The sequence below is a fragment of the Empidonax traillii genome, unplaced genomic scaffold (genome assembly GCF_003031625.1).
Source record: "Empidonax traillii isolate 1590-97213 ecotype Southwest subspecies unplaced genomic scaffold, ASM303162v1 scaffold1200:size254552, whole genome shotgun sequence".
Taxonomy (NCBI): Eukaryota; Metazoa; Chordata; class Aves; order Passeriformes; family Tyrannidae; genus Empidonax; species Empidonax traillii.
Genome location: NW_020956393.1, coordinates 138,265 through 158,731, shown reverse-complemented (window position 1 = coordinate 158,731; position 20,467 = coordinate 138,265). Strand labels below are relative to the sequence as shown.

At 38.4% G+C, this 20,467-nt stretch overlaps 1 protein-coding gene across 4 annotated transcripts; it reads right to left on the bottom strand.

Moving 5' to 3' along the window:
* Window positions 1-594: 594 nt before the first annotated feature.
* On the bottom strand, window positions 595-20,393 carry EBAG9 (estrogen receptor binding site associated antigen 9). Of its 4 annotated transcripts, none has more exons than XM_027905750.1 (8): window positions 20,230-20,333; window positions 14,021-14,196; window positions 13,001-13,098; window positions 9,636-9,714; window positions 9,271-9,429; window positions 7,098-7,205; window positions 5,998-6,089; window positions 595-1,141 (listed from the first exon to the last, which is right to left on the bottom strand). In XM_027905750.1, exons 3-8 carry the CDS (start codon window positions 13,081-13,083, stop codon window positions 1,021-1,023), a joined length of 642 nt encoding a protein of 213 aa, XP_027761551.1. In that variant the 5' UTR covers window positions 13,084-13,098; window positions 14,021-14,196; window positions 20,230-20,333; the 3' UTR covers window positions 595-1,020. The 4 variants fall into 4 exon arrangements, with proteins under 4 accessions (XP_027761551.1, XP_027761552.1, XP_027761553.1 ...); XM_027905751.1 differs by lacking the exon at window positions 20,230-20,333 and adding an exon at window positions 19,836-19,955; XM_027905752.1 differs by lacking the exon at window positions 14,021-14,196 and having other exon boundaries at window positions 20,230-20,393.
* Between the last annotated feature and the right edge of the window lie 74 nt (window positions 20,394-20,467).

The following is a 20,467-nucleotide window of genomic DNA, read 5'->3' as shown; positions in this document are numbered from 1 at the left end:
CCTTCACTAAAGCACTGTTGCCTTCTGCTGCACATTTACCATTCACACTTTACCCGGGGAATTCCTGTGTAAATACATACAGTAAGTATACAAAAAAATGGAATTTGAAGTGCTTGTAATCGAACAGGGCATTTTCACACTAGCACTTTTAACAGCAGGACATGAATTTTTTTCTCAATTACACTACCTATGCAAGGAGTGTAAGATGTGAGGATTTTTTTCCTTGACTGTAGGAAGTATTTCTGCTAAAAATACAAATTTACCAACAAAAGTAAGTCATTAAAACACTCCCTTACATTCACAACATCAGCCTTTATAAAAAAGGTACACCACTCTTGTGTAGTGATGCTACTGCTGGTAGCCATTGCATCATCACTCATAAATGGATGAGGGAGCACAGGAAGCTGCAAGTGACAGTGACAAAAAATCCACTTTTAGTGTTCAGCTGTAACTTGTGCTCTACTATTGCATAACGTACCAGGAGGACACTTTGAGTTGCAAGTCATCCATAAGTTATTTTCTCCTGCATAGGTCAATATGATCTCCTATGAAAAACTCTGAAGTGTTTGTAAATACATTGATAAACATTTTTTATCAGGCAGGAAGCAAAGGGTTCTTTAAAACTGTTTAATTACATGTTTCAGGTAAGCACAGACAATACAGTAGATTTCCCACCACTCAATATTTACATTCTTTTCCCTAGGCTTGAGCTGTTCATTAAGTGTTTTTCAATCAACATCCTTGTCAATCACTTTTGCTCCAAGGAAGGGTGCTGGAATAGAACTACTGCAGGAAACATTCCATCAAGGCATGATTTTCTGTGGGGTTTTTCTCCTTTAAGAACCATGTACTAGTAGTTCAAGATATTTTGGGAAAGTCCTGGCTTCCAAGATGACCTGAAGAATGCACTGAAACCAAGCACTGCGTTGAAGTCTATAAATAGTTAAATCAATACTCATATGTATGTTGTAGAGTTGAAATTCTCTTTTCACCAACACTGCCATTGATGCCTGGTTTCTGTTAGGACAGTTTTACACCAATTTTGGTTTGTTCCTTTTTCATTAGCCTTTGTGCCTCTTTCTCCATTTTCTTTCGCTGTTGTTCTGCTGCTCTTTTTTCCCTTTCTGCTATCTTCTGTTGCCTGCAATTAAAGAAAATATGAATTGCTAAATAATAGGAATTAAATTTTTCAGCATGGTCATACCTTAAGTTCCTGTTAATACACAGTTTATTGTAACTAATAAAAACAGAGCTTCAGAATACTGTTGTTAGGCTAAGAAGACTTACTCTTTTATTGTGCTGAAGTCCTCTTTTCAAATTAATCTAAAAACATGAAATACCCTGAGTTGGAAGGGACCCACAAGGATCATCATAGTCTAACTCCTGGCCCTGCACAGGACACCACCAAGAGTTACATCCTGTGCCTGAGAGTATTGTCCAAATGCTTCTTGAACTCTTGTCAGGCTTGGTGCTGTGAACGCTTTCCTGGGGATCCTGTTCTAGCGCCCAACCCCCCTCTGGGAGAAAACCTTCTCCTAATATCCAGCCTAATCCAATCTAGTCTTAGGTAGTAAAATTTGTTCAATTATTTAGCAATCTAAAAGCCACTAAATTCTCAAAGTGAATCAGTGAGAGTTTAGGACAGTTATAAGGGCTAATGCAAAAAAATAAAAATCTATGTAATGCTTTCAGTAGCAAGAGCACCCATCTTTTCAAATTCAGACCAAACCAGTTTGACTTGTCTAGAACACTGACTTGTGTCCCCCCTTTCCCTCAGCAGAAGCATCAGTAGTGACCCCCTTTGTAATGCAAGTACTGCACACATTTCTGTCATGATCAGATGAGATGTTAACTTTTAATACTCCCCATCAGGAGTTGAAGATCTGTATTGTCTCTTATTGAGACTATTGTCTGCTACAAACATAAACAACAGTCTTTATGGAAATAAAAAAAAAATAGTCTTCAGTTGGGTATCCTTTTAGCATTGTTTCTTATAATTGTTATAAAGCTCCAGACATCACTCTCTTAGCTCAAAGAATCTGTCTTTCAATTTCAACAAATACATAGCTGATTACAGCAAAGAAAGAAAGACCACCAGAAAAATTCACTCACTTTATTCCCCTGCTTCAGCTACAACACATTATTGAGTGGTGCAGGACCAACAACTGGATCCATACTCCAAGTGACACATTGCAGCTCTCTCCTGTATTGTCTAAGTAGGTCACTCTTACTTTGGATTCAATTTATTAGACATGGAAAAAATTCCTAAATTGCTTGCAAGAGAACTTTAAAAATGAAGCTTCATTAACTTGAAAAGGTGAAATTTAAGATAGTTTTAGTAAGAATAAAGAATAAAAAGATAATAAAGAATTCTAATTGATGAGGGAGTTAAATTTAAATGTATCCAAATTACCTGAGCACATCCACTTAGTAAAACATACAGAGTTAAAAAGCATCATCACCTGAAGCAACCTTCTCTGGTAGATTCCAACTATGGACAAACTAGGCACACAAAACTTCAAAATATCCAAGGTACAAAGTCTACACACTATCTTTGTATTAAACAGGAGAGACTGCACTTATTTAATACTTTGTTTCCCTTGATTGATTATTAATGGTCAGAAGTTTTCCTATACTCTACTAAGCTGCTCTGTCAGTCATGGAAGAATGAAAATAGTCATTCATATCAGGATCTACCTCCCAAGTTAACAGCAGCTCAAAAGTTTTGGGGTTTTTTGAGGTCATCACCCACTATTTACATTCTACCCAAGAGCTGGATAGTTGACAGTGCTGCTGTCAGTCAGAGTAATAATATTTGTCCCTTTACAGTAGCAGATTTTCTTATATTCCCCACTCCTCTGAACTGATGCAGAGGGAAAGAACTGCTTTGAGCACCAGCCAGTATGTAGAGACAGTAGTTTCAGAAAGCCACACGAGGCGAGCATTAAGCAGTGCCGCTGACACGGCAGCTCCAGTTTCTTTCCCCGCGCTGACACAGCGGCGGCTCCGCGCCCTCTGCAGGCCAAGAAATTGTATTCGGTGACACCCAAATGAGAGAGACCTTTCACGTCATCTCGGACAGAGCAACTGGTCACAGAAAAATATACACAAGTAGCTGCTATAAACTAAAAATGCACTAGCTTAACTGTTCCCACTGGGTAAAAAAAATCTTCATTGGTAATAAGTTGTACATAGGTATCTAAAATTTGCAGACGAAACCAAGCTCCAACTAACTCAAATTAACTGAAAATCCAGTTTATCATCTGCTACACTGATTAGTCACTGACTGGAAAATTTTAGTGCATCCCAGCCCAGAACCTGCTGGATAGTGGGAGAAAAAAAAAAACCTACAGGAAGTTCTCAGGCATTAGTAGCCTAACCCTCAGCGCTGCCTTTCTGCATGATTTGATTCCAGAGAGCATTTGGCTTATTGTACGTGCTTATTTCAACTGTTATGTTTATGCACTGAGTCACCAGAGAGGCCACAGGATACAGTCTTCTCTGCTATTTAGCAGGCCACAGCCCATTTTTCCATGATTGATCAGCACTCCACTACTACACAAAAATTATTCTAGTCTTAAGATACTTCTAAACACTGACTGAGCACCAACAGGTACCCAGATACAGCTGGCTGAGGGAGACCTTTACTTTTTCTGCACACTCATTTCATTCTCAAAAAGCACCACTGGAGTACAGTCAGCAAGAACACTCTGTAATGTTAGGAGGACTCTCTCCTCCATTTAGTAGTCTGAAATCTTATCCATGCTTCTTTCAACTGTTATCCTTGTGCACTAAGTCACCAGAGAGGCCATGGGATCTTCAGATCATTTTGTAGACCAGCATTAAGAGGAGATTCCATACCCCTTCCTTACTACAGTCTGTCAAATACAGAGCCAGGCCTGCCAAGTACTATACTAAAGTTTTATGTTAATATCAGATGTTAAATATATCACAGATTTCTCCTGCAAGAGAAACTGTAAACCCAGCAGGTATTTCCTATCAATCTTCCTAAAAATTAGCCAGCACTTTGCTCATTTACAGGAAAACATTGCCATTTGCATGTCATGAATAAAACAAAAGTTTTACTTCACACAGCTGGGATGCAGCTTACACAATGACCAGCTGTACTGAGGTAGCCAAGTGGTTTGCCACAGAGACAGCTACAGTTCCAATCATGTTCTAGCTACTGGAAATATTTAGACACATACACATCCCTTCTATAAAAAGTAAAGTTTGATACTTTTTAGTGGGACCAGGAAGAAATTTCATCAAAATTAATAACTCGAGCTGAAGCCTTTCAATAGTAAAGATGATAGGCTGAAATCTTTATAGTAGTTTCAACCAAATAACATGACATTTTGAAAAATGAAGGTTTGGAGAAAACCTCACTGCTATTGCCACATAAGAGATCTGTTTTCCTAAGTATTCTAGAGAACGAACCCGACAGTTGGCAGACAATGTACCTTTGACCATCTGGAAATATCCACTGCACAAATTTTACACTCCAGAGACAAACTGCATACACCAGATCATTTTAGTAGCTAATTTGTATAGGACAAGCCCCTGCTTCTGAAAGTTTGAATGCTACTTTTGGTAGTCCTAAAAACATCTGTAATGAAATGTGGCAAGGGTTAAGTAAAGTACCATGCAGCCTCTGCAGTCAGCAAAAGTAGTTGTCTTACTTCTCAGTTCAAAAAGAGCAGCATTTTTCATTGTCATTCATTTAAGTCTCAGTAGACTGCACTTCAGAGATGAAAGATCTTACTGAGCCTATTGTTATTTTTTATGGGAAAAACTACTATCCTTGGAACAAAACCAGCCCAAAGACACATCATTCATATCCCAAAGCTTGTCCTTCTGTTATGCATTACCAAAAGACTGAAACAGTACTGAAGTTAAAAAACCCAATATATTGACCAGAATGTAGACATAAAGGCTTAAGTTTACAAAAATACTTGCAGTATAATCTTATTCTCACGTATTAAGCTGCTGCAGAGCAAAGCTGAGAGAGACACTAAATAGAAACATTTATGAATATTGCATTGAAAGTGTGCTGGTGAATTCCCTCATCTTATTTCACAGACTGAAAAAAGTATATTTTTCAAACATTAAAATAAATAGTTGATTGGAATGCTTTTTTTTTCCTCCCAAGGTATCTCTTTTCCTTTAAAGATTCACAGTTCTAGAATGATTTTTGAATATATTGTGTCTTTATTTCATATTATCACTATTGGACTGCTGAAGCCATGTACTTAAGGTTTTGTGAGTAAAATGAGAACAGTCTAGGTAGCTGCAGCTATCTGAGGCTGATTACCTGATGATGGAGCAACCAATACAAGTTTGATAAAACCCTAAGTCACTGCAAAGTGAAATCACTGTGTGTGATTACCTTAAACTCAATTTGCAGCTCTTTAATCTCCATACTCCTTCTATGTCTTCTTAAAAGGGAAAAAAAAGAACATAAACAGATGAAGTACTCACTCTAACTTTGTGCAAGACTTTGATTTTTCATTCAGCCTTATCAGCTAGTTTAGTAACGTTAGCTAGAAAAGCATAGCTCTTACAGGGATTCCAAGAACATACTTAGTACTTCATCTTTTATCCTGAACTACTTTTACTTTAAGCACATGGTTATGATCCTTTCTATAAGCATATCAAGTGGTATTTCACTTAACCAAGTTCAAACGTGTTATTTGTAGATAGTAAGTCACTGGGATGGGTGAGGCATCTTTGGGCTGGTTTTTAGTGCACAGGTGTGTGTGCATGTGTTAATGTGTTGTTCCAATGTTGCAGTGATTCTCAGATTTCCCCTTCTATCTCATCCACTAAAATGATTAAATCCAAATGTCTTCTGCCAGCTACCAGTTACATAGAGTTTAGATCCACAAAAATAATTTGTCTTAAGAAGTGTTTAACAATTCTTAGCACTTACCAGAAAGGTGTTAAATAAGCAAACAAATTTGATTCTTCCACATGTGTCACATCAATTTCACTTACCTAAGAACTTCTTCTGCCTGCCAGGCAGCATCTTCCTCTTCTTCCCAGGCATTAGTATTTTCTTGCCAAGTATCCAAGTCTCCCAGTTCAGGCTGAAACAAAAGAGAAGCTTTAAGCACATGGAAAAAGAAAAAGCATTGGTGTGGTTCCTGGATGGTCGGACAGGAAAGTTTCCTTAACATCTATTTTTAACCTTAGTGCTTCAGATTTACAGAAGTATTTAAGATATGGCAGTGCTTCTCAACTTATTGTCTATTTTCCTGCTCTAATAGTGAGTTTTTCCACTTGTCAAAGGGGTTTTTGGACAAAGGCAGAAATGAAGTACTGGAGTGCATTTTTGGGAAGAGGAAGATAAGTTGAGCAGATTAAATGAGCAGTTAGTGTAAAAGATTTCTGGAAGCTGCATGAACAAACCAGCATGTACATCCATATGTTAGTATGCCCAATATCAGCTGAGTGATGCGTTTAGTTCCTTTCCTGAACTATTTTCATTATGGACAGGGAGCTGGTACAACCATCCTGCCTACAAACATTCCTGCCTGGACCCTTTCTGCACTATGCCAATTAAAGCAGACACACTGTTAAAGATGGAAAGGGAGGGAAAGCATCAACTACTAAATGGTCATGCTCATAGGTAACTAGACTATGTTTTCAAAGGCTAAAAAGCAAAAATTAGGAGACTGTTTGACTACAATCCCTAAAGAAAGGGAAAAGCAGAAAGTTAAAACTGGGTCCAAGATAAGATAAAACAAAGGCAACACAAGAGGCTTTCAGAAAAGCCATCCACTCTTTTGTTAGTAACTTACTGGTTAGAATCAAAAAAACTCTATAGTTCATTGCTTCAGCAGATTTGCAAGCACAGAAGTGCATGGAAGTTTCTTACCTTTTTATCAGTCGAGTTTCTCAGTAGAACATATTAGTTAAACTTATAATAACCACATCAGTCTTTGAACCAAATACTCAATTTTAAAAAAAATTTACATTATTCCACAACTATTCTTCTTACTCTCCACAATGCATACCTTAGATAGACTATTCCTTCCCCTAAAGAACAGTCATTTAACCATCAAATACAAGATCAAAACTTAGAGCATACTTACAGACTGGTGAATAAAAGGAATATCTTGTGTAGCTGCTAATCTGCTGGAGAATCCTGTGTTTCCCTCTGGAATCCCAAAATTTAAAGGCTCTCGTTTTTTAATAACTATCTGAAAATATTCAAAAACAGGAACAAAAAGAGGTAAATCAAAGCACTACAGAGACTCCTTGGTGATCATTTAACTCTGTGCCTGTGAAGGTACAGGTACACAACACCACACTGTGTCTCAAACCCGGTCAGGTCCTGGAAGCTGTACAGCCAAATGAACTGATAAGTGAAAGATGCCAAATGCAAAAAACAACTCCCCCTCCCTACATTAGCTCCTTCTTTAGTCACATGGAAACCTATGACTCTATCAAGACAGAGAATGGGCACAAAGAATTACAGATCAAATAGCCACATCTCCTACTACTCATGAAAGCTACCAACTCCATGACATATTCCTTGGAGAAATGCTGCTTCTGTGATAGATCACTGTAAGATACTACTCTTGAGGGCAGTGCTGTCTGCACTGCTGCACTGCACTGCAGTGTGAGCTCTCTCAGCTGCTTCCACAGCATATCTGTGCAGACAGTTTCAGTAGCTGCAAAGTCATTCTCTATCATACCAGCTAGTAAAGCTCTATACTGGTTTGGCTGAAAAACATGCACTAGTGCTTCTCCCAAAAGGCATATTAGCAAATTTAACATGGTTGCTAAGATCACATTTCCCTCCCTTGTCTTGACCTCAAGTCATAAAGTTGCCTCTTTAAGCCCACTTTAGGTCTCTGCTGTTTCCTAATGAGGCAGATTCACAGTTCCACTGTACAAATGCTAGTATCAATGCAAGAAAGGGAACAAGACTAGAGAGTCTTATTTAGCAATGACAGACTGTTTTTTGACTGACTGAAGTTCCATTTCCTAATAGGTGAATGCAGATGAGTGGCAACATGAGTAGATTCTAGCTCAAATCTTAGAGTTTATATTGAGGCAATATTTGGTGGAAATACAAACATAAATGCATATCTAAGGGTAGTAAGTGGGCCAAGTTAACAGGAATATTCTTTACAGTGCCTGTAGTCATCCCTAGAGACATACTTAAAATAAACCCAGCATACAGGACTCAAACAGCATGGACTCTTCTCCATTTTGTTCTGAACCTGAAGGTCATTCATCCTATTAGGCAAAAAATGTCAGTAGATGTAAAGGAGAAATCTCCTCAGTCCTCCTCTGCCCCTCAGATTTTGGGAGATCAAAATCATTCATTAGAAGAATTTAGTCCACAGAATACTGCAGATCCTGAATGTACAGAAAACTGACACCAGTATCACCTCCAGATCATAGGACCACAGGAAGACGCAGGTTGGAAGGTGCCTCGGGAGGTCTGTAATTCAACCTCCTCCTCGAAGCACTGTCAGCTCAGAAGCTGATGAAAGTAGTCTGGGCTTATCCACTTAGGGCTTGAAAACATTCAGAGATGGAGCCTGCACAACCTCTCTAGTAACCTGTTCCAGTACTTGACAGCCTTTTTTGTGACATTTTCCAATTGACTCAAAGACCTGTAAGTAACCAGCTGAGAGATTTGCACATAGAAATAAAACTTGCAGTTACCAGAAGTTTAATCAGCATTTATTTACAATGTTGATACTCCTGTAGATATGACCTTCTGTCTTGTCTCCATAATAGAAATGGATATTTCAAGAGCAAGCTATTTTGAAATACCAGTCCCCTAATTCCAGCCTCCCAGTATAAATTGGTTAAACAAGTAACTATTGTTTTCTGAAACTGCAGTGTTGCTCTCTCAGACCTCAGCAGACCAGGACATGGAATGTCTCTGTTCAAATAATGGAAGGGTATAAGCACAAGCACCTTAGTGCAATGTTCCACTATCATAATTAAAGTGACTAGAGGGTTCTCACACTATACTTCCCAGGACCTTCAGACTATGAAGCTATTCCTAAGTTTCCACTAACATTAAGACTAAAGATGAAAACATGAAATAGCATCACATTCGTTAAAATCACAAAGAGTCAGCATTTTTAACTGGACGTGTTAGACTACACACAAGCATCTGTTCTCATTTCAACAGGGCAGCTTAATTTTACTAACAAGCACATTCTATAAGTTGATTTACTTACAGCCTACTTTAAAGCAAGGAAAACCCTCCATAAGTATATTTGAAAGTGCAATACTTACTTTTTGAGTTTTTCTTATAGTTGGTGTCATATCTTTGAAATAATCAGGTTCCATTTGTTCCAAAGGATTTTGCTGAGCAGCCACATTACCATTTCCACCTTCAATCTTCACACTGGTAGGTGCATCTTCATCCCATGAAGACCAGTCTTCTACTTCAGGCTGAACAGAAGTATATGGTACAAGTTAATACTATCTGCAAGTAAAAACTTGTCTTTTTATATCTTGCTAAGATATATACTTAATATTATACAGCATATATAATAGTATGATATCTTCCTTGGGAGTATACCAACACTGTTGCAGGACTGCTATAATCACTTTGTTAAGGGATTATCTATTATATCACCTACCACTTTAACAATTACCTGTTTAGGAACAGATGAATAATCCACTGTGGTTGGCAAAGTTATTTGGTCTCCACTTAACTTTCGCCCTCTTCCAGACCTGAAAGAAAAATGTAGGATTCCTCCAAGCTCTGAAAACATGAGCACTAAGTTTAAAAAAAACAAAAAGGAAGTCTGAGGACAGCACTACTGAAAATAGTCATGGCTAAAACATTTAGTGCTTCAATTACCTTAGTATTAACTACTGCCTGTAAAAGTCTGCTAAGCAAAGGAATTTTATCATGAATTTAAAGTGGTGTTCATGTGTGCAATTTACTTTTCTAACTGCAGTGGAAATAGAGGAGATATACTTCTGAGAAATATGAAAATGGACAAAATAACTCAATTATTTGCATAAATCATTTAACAATTTTTAGATTGTCAGTGCTTATAAAGCAAGCACGAGCAACATACATTTGTCAAAGAACTATTTCTTCTGTACACTGGGAAAGTTTTCTATTTGTCTTGGATGTTAAACTGTGACTAACAAATCGCTTTCTGAGCTTCCTGATTTGAAAGCCCTTCTAAAGTACTTTGTCCTTCAAAGTCTAAACAGGCGTAATACAAGATTATGCAAGTCAACAGCTTTTGTTCAATTCATGCTTCTACTGAACGAATACTGTTTCAATGCATTTCAGCAACGAAATCAAATAATTTTAATTGAAAACAAACACTAATGCATTGTAGATAAACCACATAGATATTTACTTAATGACAGTATTCAAACATCAAAATAATAATTAAAACATTCTTAACTGACATTCACTATATTTTAAAACCTTACAACACAAGAGAATGAAATTATGGCTTACACTCATGTTTTCAAGGAGTTTAAGCTCCTGTAGCAAAAGAGACATGTAATTGACCTTACGCAGTTTGGAAAAGTTACATTTTGTTTCTTACTACTGATGAGAATAAAACTGGGAAACTTCAATTTGTAGTTTCTATCCATTACTTTTTGTATTATAGAACATACTACCATCTACTCAGACTAGCTGAATTGCTTGTAAAATCACCTCTCTGCATGCTGGTAAGTGATTAGATGTATTTTTTCTACTTTAGGCCCAATAGATTCCTCCTTAGGAAAGATCAGGTGCTATCATCAAATTTTCAAGTTTTAAATAATTCACTCCAACCCCTTTATCACCTGTTCCTTTAAGCTGCAAAGCAACAGAGTTTAAGGGTAAAGGAAGGTGAAAACACTGTTTCCTCAGACACGTTAGAGACTTCTGGTAGAGACTTCTGATTGACTAGATTTAGGTGACATCTCTAAAGGAAACTCACTCTTGAAAGCATCCTCCTTCAGACCACTACAACATACATATCTTTAATAGTATTCTAAGCCATCACTTTGCACTTACATGTATTTCTCTGTTTATATGAATTAGAAGATTCCAGCAAGTGGCCTGTAACAAACATTCATCTCGTGAAAATGATTACACTAACAAGGGTAAAGGTAGGAGGAAATCTTTTGTCATAAAACATGGGAAAGAATATGCTACACAGAGCAGTACTGAGGAAAGGCTACGTATCTCCACCTCTACACAGGGAACAAGATGCTTATAGGAACAGCTGCTTCACAACCATCATTAGATAGATATTGATCACTGAATATCAAATGCCTCAAGAATTCTTGGGTTTGTTTCACCTTACTAATCAGCAATCATCAGCTGGATGAACTAACTAGAGAGTTTAAACAGAAGGATCTGTTTTATACTCTTTTTATACTTAAACCTTTTATTTCCTGGAAACTGGATTCAGGCAGGGTGTTAATCAAAAGAAGTTTTCACTACAGAGATGACTAATGCTATATGTAGGCTCTAGACTTACTAGGAAGATGCACAATCTCTACAGGCACTTGTATAATCTAAGTAAGTACAAGGTCATATCCACTGAATTAGGATGCACATTTAATTAAATCACATTTGCTGGTTATCAGGCATACACATATGTGGGGATGCATTACAGGAACACAACATTTATCAAGCTACACTTTGCAGCTGACAGTAAACAGGATAAACATCTGTAGTTAATGAACTGAATTAATTTGATCCACTGACTTGCTTATGTGAAAGATTTTAAATTTTCATTCCTTCAGCTAAATGCTACTCACAAAATTAGAGGTTTTCCACTTTTTTTTACTCCAAAGCAGTTTCTCAGCTGTTCATTTCTAGGTTTTAGTTCATTCAGAATTTGAAAAAACCATGAAAATACTATCATTACATCTACAAAACAATTATCTGCTTATAAAAACTACCTTAATACATAGAGAAATGAGTAGTCCATATAACATAGAAGTTATCAACTCAGTGTTTTGACTTCTTTCAGAACTTGAACAGCAAGTATTCTTAATTTAATTTGGAATTCAAATCACAGAACTAAGGTTGACATCTATATAGTTATATGCAGCATTAAAATGTATCTTTCTAAAGCTTTACTAAATCTGTCGAGTTGCGAGTTTCCCCTTCTTGGAACAAGTAAAGGTGAAGAGGAAATAAACAGTTATTTTCTGTCTACCACATGCTCTGCATATGCTTTAACCTCACTGGCAAAGTTGTCATCATCATACACAAAAGGAGAATGCATTTCTCCAGACTGTTATTTGTTTATGTAAAACAACGTGCTGCCAGAGTGGCAAGAAGCACAGTAGTTCATAGGACAGCACTGCCAAGATCTGCCTCAGGTGCTCTGCTACTGTACTACTCAACTCTACTACTACACAACTCTAACTCTTGAGGATTTTGAGAACATTTCTAAGTATTACACTGCTGCATTCACAGGTCTACAACTCAAAAGAACACTATATATGACTTACAAGATTAAGCAAAACGTAAGTCATTATTCACCATTAAAGAAAAAAAAAAACAAACTCGGTTTCCCTGAGATTCCATCACTGTCCTCCAAACTTTTGAAAGAATTTTCAATAGGAAGAAGAATCTGAAGTCTCAGGCAACTAGTTTTTGACAAAGCTGGATGAGAATTGCTTATATTTATAGTGAAAGCCAATTGCACAATGGTGGATGCTGCCATTAACTGAACAGCTTTTCTTCCAGTTTGTCATGGAATAGTTTTAAAAGGCAATCTTAAAACCCTGTCATAGTTGTTTAGAAAAACTCATTCAGCTATCACAACAAAATACACTCACAAATGCACTACACAGACTTTTGGAACTCTGAATATGCAAATTAAAGAATTAATTTGATTTAGTTTTCATCTGTCTTGATTGTTTTGCAATAAGTAAAATCAGAAGTGGAAAAATTGGTGGGTGGGTGCTGGGCGAAGGAAAGAAGTGCAAGAACCTGTAGTTGAAAAAGAAAATGCAACCAAATTAAATAAGACATGTTTACCTGCATATTAACTTTTTAATGAAAGAAAGCACTGCTGCCAGGCAAGTACAGACTTTAAAGAGTCGAAACTGTGTTATGGCCATGGTGAGAAACCCTTCCTGAAAAAGAAAAAAGTAAGATGCAGAGGATTATACATCTTTATACAGTTCTTAAAGCAAATTACTTTAGTTGCTGCTAAGCAAGGAGCATTCTGTGAAACTGTATTAATGCAAGGAAAGAGAGGAAGTACCTGGAACAAAGATGCAACCTGCCTACTATCAGGGCATTTCACTGATGTAAATAATACAAGGTATCTAATATATATAGCCTTTAAAGAAACAGCACATAATCATAGAGAAAGTCATAGTTAGAGACATTTTTAAAGGGGAATGCAGGCAACCAGTAGCAGTGACAGCACAGCTCTGTTTCAGACACTGCCAGTGACACTGAATACTGGCAATGAAAGGAGAACAGAATAAACGTCAGAGAGAAGCTCATGAAGCTCATGCTTGCTTGGGCATGTCTTGCACATACAAATTATAAATTTAGTCATTAAGTCAAACCCCAAAATTGGCTGTTTACTTTCCATTTTGATGGAAATGTTCGATGACAATAAACAATGTTTATTTTTGAATCAGTGTCACTGAAAAATCATCATCAAAGAAAGACTGTTCATTTGTGTGCACTATAGCACCAGCTGACCCCCAGATCTATTAGTATTTCTATGCCAGACTGGATCATGACAGCAAACCCAGCCAAGAAAAAAAATCTTAGGCTGAAGTCACTCCTGTTGGTAGCTATTTTTCAGTGACAATTTCATAATCTAGGGAATTCATACTCAGTATATCACATCATTCCAACAGATCACCTCCAATCGGTACAGATTGACTCAGAATAATCTGCTGTAATTCAAGAATCCCTTTTCTCTCTTCTACAGGTGAACATTTCAGAGTAAAGAATAAGAGGTTAGGCTTCACAAATAGCTTTTCATTATGTACATCTACACTTGTAACAACATTTTCTGTTGCAAGTTTAACATACCTCCTGGTGAGAAGAGAAGGCAGCCCTGTGACATTTTCCTCAGGCCATGAGTATTCCATGGAAGGGCAGCTTGATTTCAAATATGCTATGGCATTTAAATCACTTTTTATACTCCAGGCTTTAAGTTAGGAAGAGTCAGGAAGGTGGATCATTAGGTAGGCTGCTCCAATACTGTCCTGAGGATTTTATTAAAAAGGTACATAATGGGATTTGTGAGCTTCACGGAGCATAGATTTATCTTTATTGGTGCTCATTTGCTACATAATGTAACTACTATTAAACACTGCAGTAATATAGTAATGGAAATATTGCTTCACATATAGTCCAGAACAGGAATTTCTGCTACTGAAAAATCATACTGGATGGCTATTAAACAAACAGGTCCTTTTACTGCAAAGTGGAAGGTTAAGTCAGTAAGTAACCTCCAAATTACAGACCACATCACCGAGCTGTAGCTCAGGAGAAAGGCCTCACAGGACACATCAACTCTACTTCAACATTAGTGTTGTCTTATTTCATTTCATGGGAGACTTAAAAATGCAGAGAACTTGATACAGTAATGGGCTGGCTCTTCATCTGACAGAAATAGGAAGCAGTCAGACTTCCCACAAAGAACCAAGAACAGACACCACCCAAGACATTTAGCTTTTAGTTTAAAAGATTGGACCACCATTTCATATCGTGGATCAAGCACTTCCTTACCTTCCAGAATGAGCAATGTTGACAATATCTAGATGACAAAGAATGCATCAGTCAAGAATTTGAAGGATTCAGAAATAACATAAGTTAGCGAAAGCAGAGAGGATAGTAATTAGATGGAAAGTTTTCTATTCTAAGGGTAGAAATTATTGCAAACTAACACTGAATTGGTGAAAGAAAATACTATTTTTAAAAGAGACAGCTAGAAGCTATCTACCTGGCACGAAGAGCGGGTGACCTGCTGAAAAGAGAATAAAGGCACATCTTTTCTGAAAGGAAGCTTGTTTAGAAGCTCACTCCACTCAAGCAGAATTCACTCTTCTACAAGCTTGGAGGGCAAGAGACAAGGAATAGAATAGTACTCAATATATGAAAGAGTAAAGCCATCTTACCCTGTTTAGACTATCTAACTGCCACACTGGACAGTATAGAGAGATGTTAAATTTAAAAAAAAAAACAAACACAAACAAAAAAAACAAACAAAAAAAAACCAACCAAACAAACAAACAAAAAAAAACAACCCCAAAACAAACTATTGATTGAAAAGGTTGTTTTAGGTAGAAACCATTACTCAAAAACCTCTGCAGACTCAATATTATTTATGCTGCAAGTCAAGGGACTAGGAAGGTTACTAAGTGCAAAACTAAAACCAAAAAAACCTTCAGGTGTGTCAATGACATATATATATATATATACACACATATATATGTTTATATGTACGCATACGTATTTATAAACCCAGTTTTTCAACTCATCTCTATTTTTCATTTATTAAAGTGCATACTCTGTTTTATATTTATTCTCAATATTAAGTTAAACAACTGAGAAAAACACAACAGAATCCACAAGAAGTCTGGCTTGCAGACTTGTGAAATCCAATGCTGACAAGAAATTAGCTACCAGAAGTTAATCCATTTTAATCCATTTCCCAGGTCATTCCTATACATGAGTGACTACATCCAATATCACCAGCATGCCTATTTGGCAAGGTTCAATAAGTACTGTCATTCCCCACAACAATCAGACAACTTGTGCCTCTCCACTTTTCAAGTATCACACAAAGATTTCACAGTTATGATAAGACACACACAGCCACTTAACATATTTGTGTTAGAGCTGCATTTCACTTCAACTGTGGCAGAACTAGGCCCTTCAAAGGTGGGACTTGATGGTCTTAGAGGTCTTTTCCAACCTTAATAGTTCTATGATTCAAGACAGCAGGCACTGTTTTGTCTACCTCTTCTCTGAGTGTTTACTGCAGTCTTCCCAATTTAGCTCTGTAAACTAGAAATTGTCAGATGCACAACCAGAGTTTTGGCAACAATATGCTATCACATAACCAGAGTAATATTACATTAGTTCTTATACTGCTAATTAAGATATGAACCAGTATATTTGCATTAATTTTGGCAATATGCCAAAGCTGTTTAGAACACAATTTTGACCCAATTATTATCTCAAGATAAGGACAGGTCAAGCATTGTCCCCTGTGTCTGAAACTTCACTTGAAACATGCATTATTGCTCTAAAGACAGCAATACCTGAAAAGATAAAGGTTAAACCTTTCTGAGGTTTTGAGTTTTGTTTGGTGGTTTTTGGGGTTGGGATTTTTTGTGTTTGGGATTTTTTTAAGGTAATTAAATTTCTCAAAGGTAAGCAATTTTATATTCTGAAGTAGGTGAATGAATACAGACGTACAGAGAACCTTTATTTTCCTCAGTTCACTGTTAATCTTATTCACCTGATACTGTAACGCTAAACTTGTTATGCGAAACAAGCTTTTCCTTCTTTTCTTGTCCATCCTTCTCAGACACTGGATGTACCTTCCCTTTCTCGGGAATGGGAAAAATACTAAACAGTGTAATGCTAAATGGCAGGGCCACGACATTCTGTCTTCCTTTTCTTCTCTTAAACCTTTCCTTGATAAACAATCACTAAAGGAATTACAACTGTCTCAGCTGTTAACTATGACACAGGATGACAGAGACATTGTACAAAGTGGCAGTGCTGAAGCAAGAATCCTAACACATTCCTTAACAGACAGATGCAAAAGTGAAACACTGGACTAAAATTTGGAAAATCTGATAAGAGTTGTCTGTCAGCCTGATACAACTTTCTGTATATCACACATCATGCCTCAGCTTCCCATTTATAAAACAGGATAGAGATTTCCTTCTCTCACTATTTAAATTGCTTCTAATGTATTACATTTATCAGACTTACTGTCAAATAAATTTTCCTTATAACAGACATAAATAAGCAAATAAATCAAGACATGAATCCTAATTAAACTAATACTAGCAGTCAACTCAGCAATTTTTAAACAGATGCCAAATTTAGCTGGAGCTTGACTTATTCAGCTTGTCCTGCCTTCCACTGGTAAAAAGTCACAGCAGCTGCTCACATGGAAGATGAACACAGAAAGGATTAAAGGACAGCAGCAGCAAGATGTTAAACACTTTAGAGCCAAGCCAGAGAAATGAAGCAACTTATACATTTTATGGATCCATAAAGGAAATAGAAGGAAGAGAAGGAAAGTTCAGAAGTTTATTGTGCTTTCAGCTTGCAGCAGCAGCCTCATTAGAACTCCTGTCATCTCTTATTTCACTGGAAGTGGCCAGCACAGTCCTTACTCAGATGGACTGGTTAGTCAACTATGATGCAATGAGCAAAGCTCTCGTCACCATCACTGTACAATGAGCACACTGTCACCTGAAGAAGCACTTCCTCTTTCATATCTAACTGTACACACAAATACCACTTATACAGTATTTCAACGGACAAAATCTAATTCTAAAATAAAGTCACTTTGTGGCATTAAAATTGCTTTAGAAACTTTTTTTTTCCTAATTAACTCGTCTACTACTGTCAGTGAAAAAGATGTCAAAATACTCATTACACAGCACCTATCTTGCTCTCCTCTGTTCCTCTACCATGCCAACTGATTTGTGCAGCTTACTTTAGATATCATCATTGAAAGAAAGACAATTTCTGCCTTGAATTATCAGTGCCTTGTGAATTGACTACATTTTCTTTCACATTAGTTCATCTGTGATTCTGGAATGAAAACATGGAGACACCTCAGAATCAGTGACTTTAACCCATACTAAACACAGCTAGATAAATAGCCAAAGGATGGCTTCTAAATCAAGACTAAAAATAACTTGTCTGAAAGATTCCCCTCCACATACATATTTACATAAGGAGCCACAAAAAAAGCCTAGCCCTTCTACAGTAAAAGGAGAAGTTCATTTCCTAGTACAAAAGACTAACATGGCCTGGAGTGTTTACATTTGTCAGCACCAAAACTCTATACTGGGTCAGTGGTACTTTTATGTTTTCACTAGAACAGCTGATGTAAACCTAGCAAGGTTTCAGTGGCAAGGACAGGATTTCTTAAAAGTTTATTTTGTATGAAATTTTACAAAATTTAAGTGGTCACGTCAATCTGATGATGAGCAAGTAGGTTTATAGGGAGATAGAATTTCATGAAGATTAGTAGATAGAGCTAAAAACCCTGTTTTCAAGCACGCAAATCCTCCTGCAAATCATGTATGTTACAAGATGTACAAAGATATTCTGTGTTTTGAAAACAGCAACATAATGATTCAGGAACAGCAATCAGGTATTGAAAGACATAACCAGTACCTCCTGCATTTCAAAGATAGCCACCATGATTCTGTAGCCTAATCAGAGGTTCAAATTCCCTCTTCCTTATTGATTTCTGCGTTTGGTTTTTCTTTGGTTTCTTGCTTTTTTTCTCCTCTCTTTATATAGAAACATAATATTAGGAACACTGAATGTGGTGGGAAAAAAACTTACCACAGTCTTGACCACTGAGTTTGATAAATGGGTAGATAAACAGCATAACTGAACCTCAAAGCCATGCTACCATGGCATTAAACAGAGGAGCAGAACCCAAAGGGAAGATTAGAAGGCATCTCCTCTATTTAATTATATGTCTGTTGTTTCAACAATAAAGTTCCAACTTTCAGAACAAGCAGCCTTACTAGGTAGTTGAGGTAGCTGGGATGAAAGCTCACTCCTATAAATTATAGGGAAAGTCATCCCAGGTGCTCAAATTCAGGAACAGATTTCAAGACCATCAAAAGCTGCAGAAGATACCAAAATTCAAGACAGTATTGTCTCTCTAACTGAAGGCAGCAAAAATTGGTGGCTGCTGATGATTCCTAAATTATTCTAGACACCCAACACTCTGATACAAAACATAGAGTTTCAACTCTTTTTTAAACTCCTAGAGCCTAGCATGTTACTCCTAGAGCCATAAAACTACTATAGAAATACCACCACATCTCAACTCTTCCTCTCCATGAGAATACAGCTCAAATCTTGTTAATGTGAACGAACTCCTGAAGCTTTCTGTTCTGAATTAGAATAACTTCTACTTTTCAAGGCAACATTAGTTAAAATAGAAAGTTAATGTCCACTGACCGATCACAGTCATTCTTTGACAATTCCTTACCTATGCTGCTGTCTTCTGAAAACCAGCATGCAGAACACAGACTGAAGTAATACAATCCCATGATACTACACTACAACCTTTGCAACAAGTCTCTTACATAATGCAGTAACTCACGTAACTCACTTCACAACACTGAAAAAGTGCCCAGACACAGAACCAGAGTTCAAGAGACCCCAGTTCTGTTCCCATCATTACTGGTCACCCTGGACTTAAGTTTTCTGTAACTACATGGAACGCCAAAGACAACAAATTAACACATTCTCGTTGTTACTACCACAAAATTACCTTGCAACACGTGCTTGTCTCGGCAAGAACCAGCTATTTACAATGAACGTACACTACAAGACAGCCTACAAGAAATTTCTGCAGTGCACATCTGTATTTCCAGAAAGCTGTAAAGCAGCAAGCTATCCTTTTTTTCATTAGATGAAAGTAACGTTTCTAGTTAGTGCAGCTAAGGCACTTACACAGTGAATTCACGACCACGACACAGTGCCCCACCGTTCTACTGACCAGGCCAGGCTCTAGTGTTATTGCAGAAAGCACCGAAGCCAGATGGTAGCACTTAATTTTTCTCTGACCCGTTAGAGATTCTCAAAACTTTAAAAGCATGCTAAGAAACCTTCACGTTACCTTTTACGAAACCTGCCGGCCAGCGTGAACAATGAGGAGTTTCAGACCAGGCAACCCCAAGCGTTGCCGTCCCACTGCCAGCTCTGACAGGACGTGCGCCCCCCGCCCTTTGACACGGGGTGCCAAACCTCCCAGCTCCCAAACGCTGCCCATCTGCTCGCCCGTCACTCCACGTTCTTCCCTGCCCGTGAGATTCCCCCCTCTCCGCCCCGGACGGGGCCCGGACCAGGCGGGCAGAGGCCGCGGGCCCGGCGCTGCCGGGCAGAGGGCGGGCAGAACGCTGCGGGGCCGAGGCTCTGCCCCGCGGCGCGCCCAGGCCGGGCCCCTGCCCGGCAAGGCGGAAGCGGCGCCCGGCGGCGCAGGACCAGGACCGGGACCGACCCTCCCCGCTCACCTGCCCCGGCAGGGAGGCCTCGCCGCGGGGCGCGGGGCTCCAGGGGCCGAGGCGGCCGCTCCCGCAGCCTCCGCCCGCCCCTCATCCAGAGCCGGGCGCGCGCCGCTCCGCCGCCGCCTCGCGCGCCGCCATCTCGGCCCCGTCACCCGGGAGACGCTCCCGCCCCTTCCGGCCGCGCCGCTTCCCTCGCTCCCGATCCCGGAGCGCGGCCGGCCCGGGATGCCCCCGGCTGCCTCTG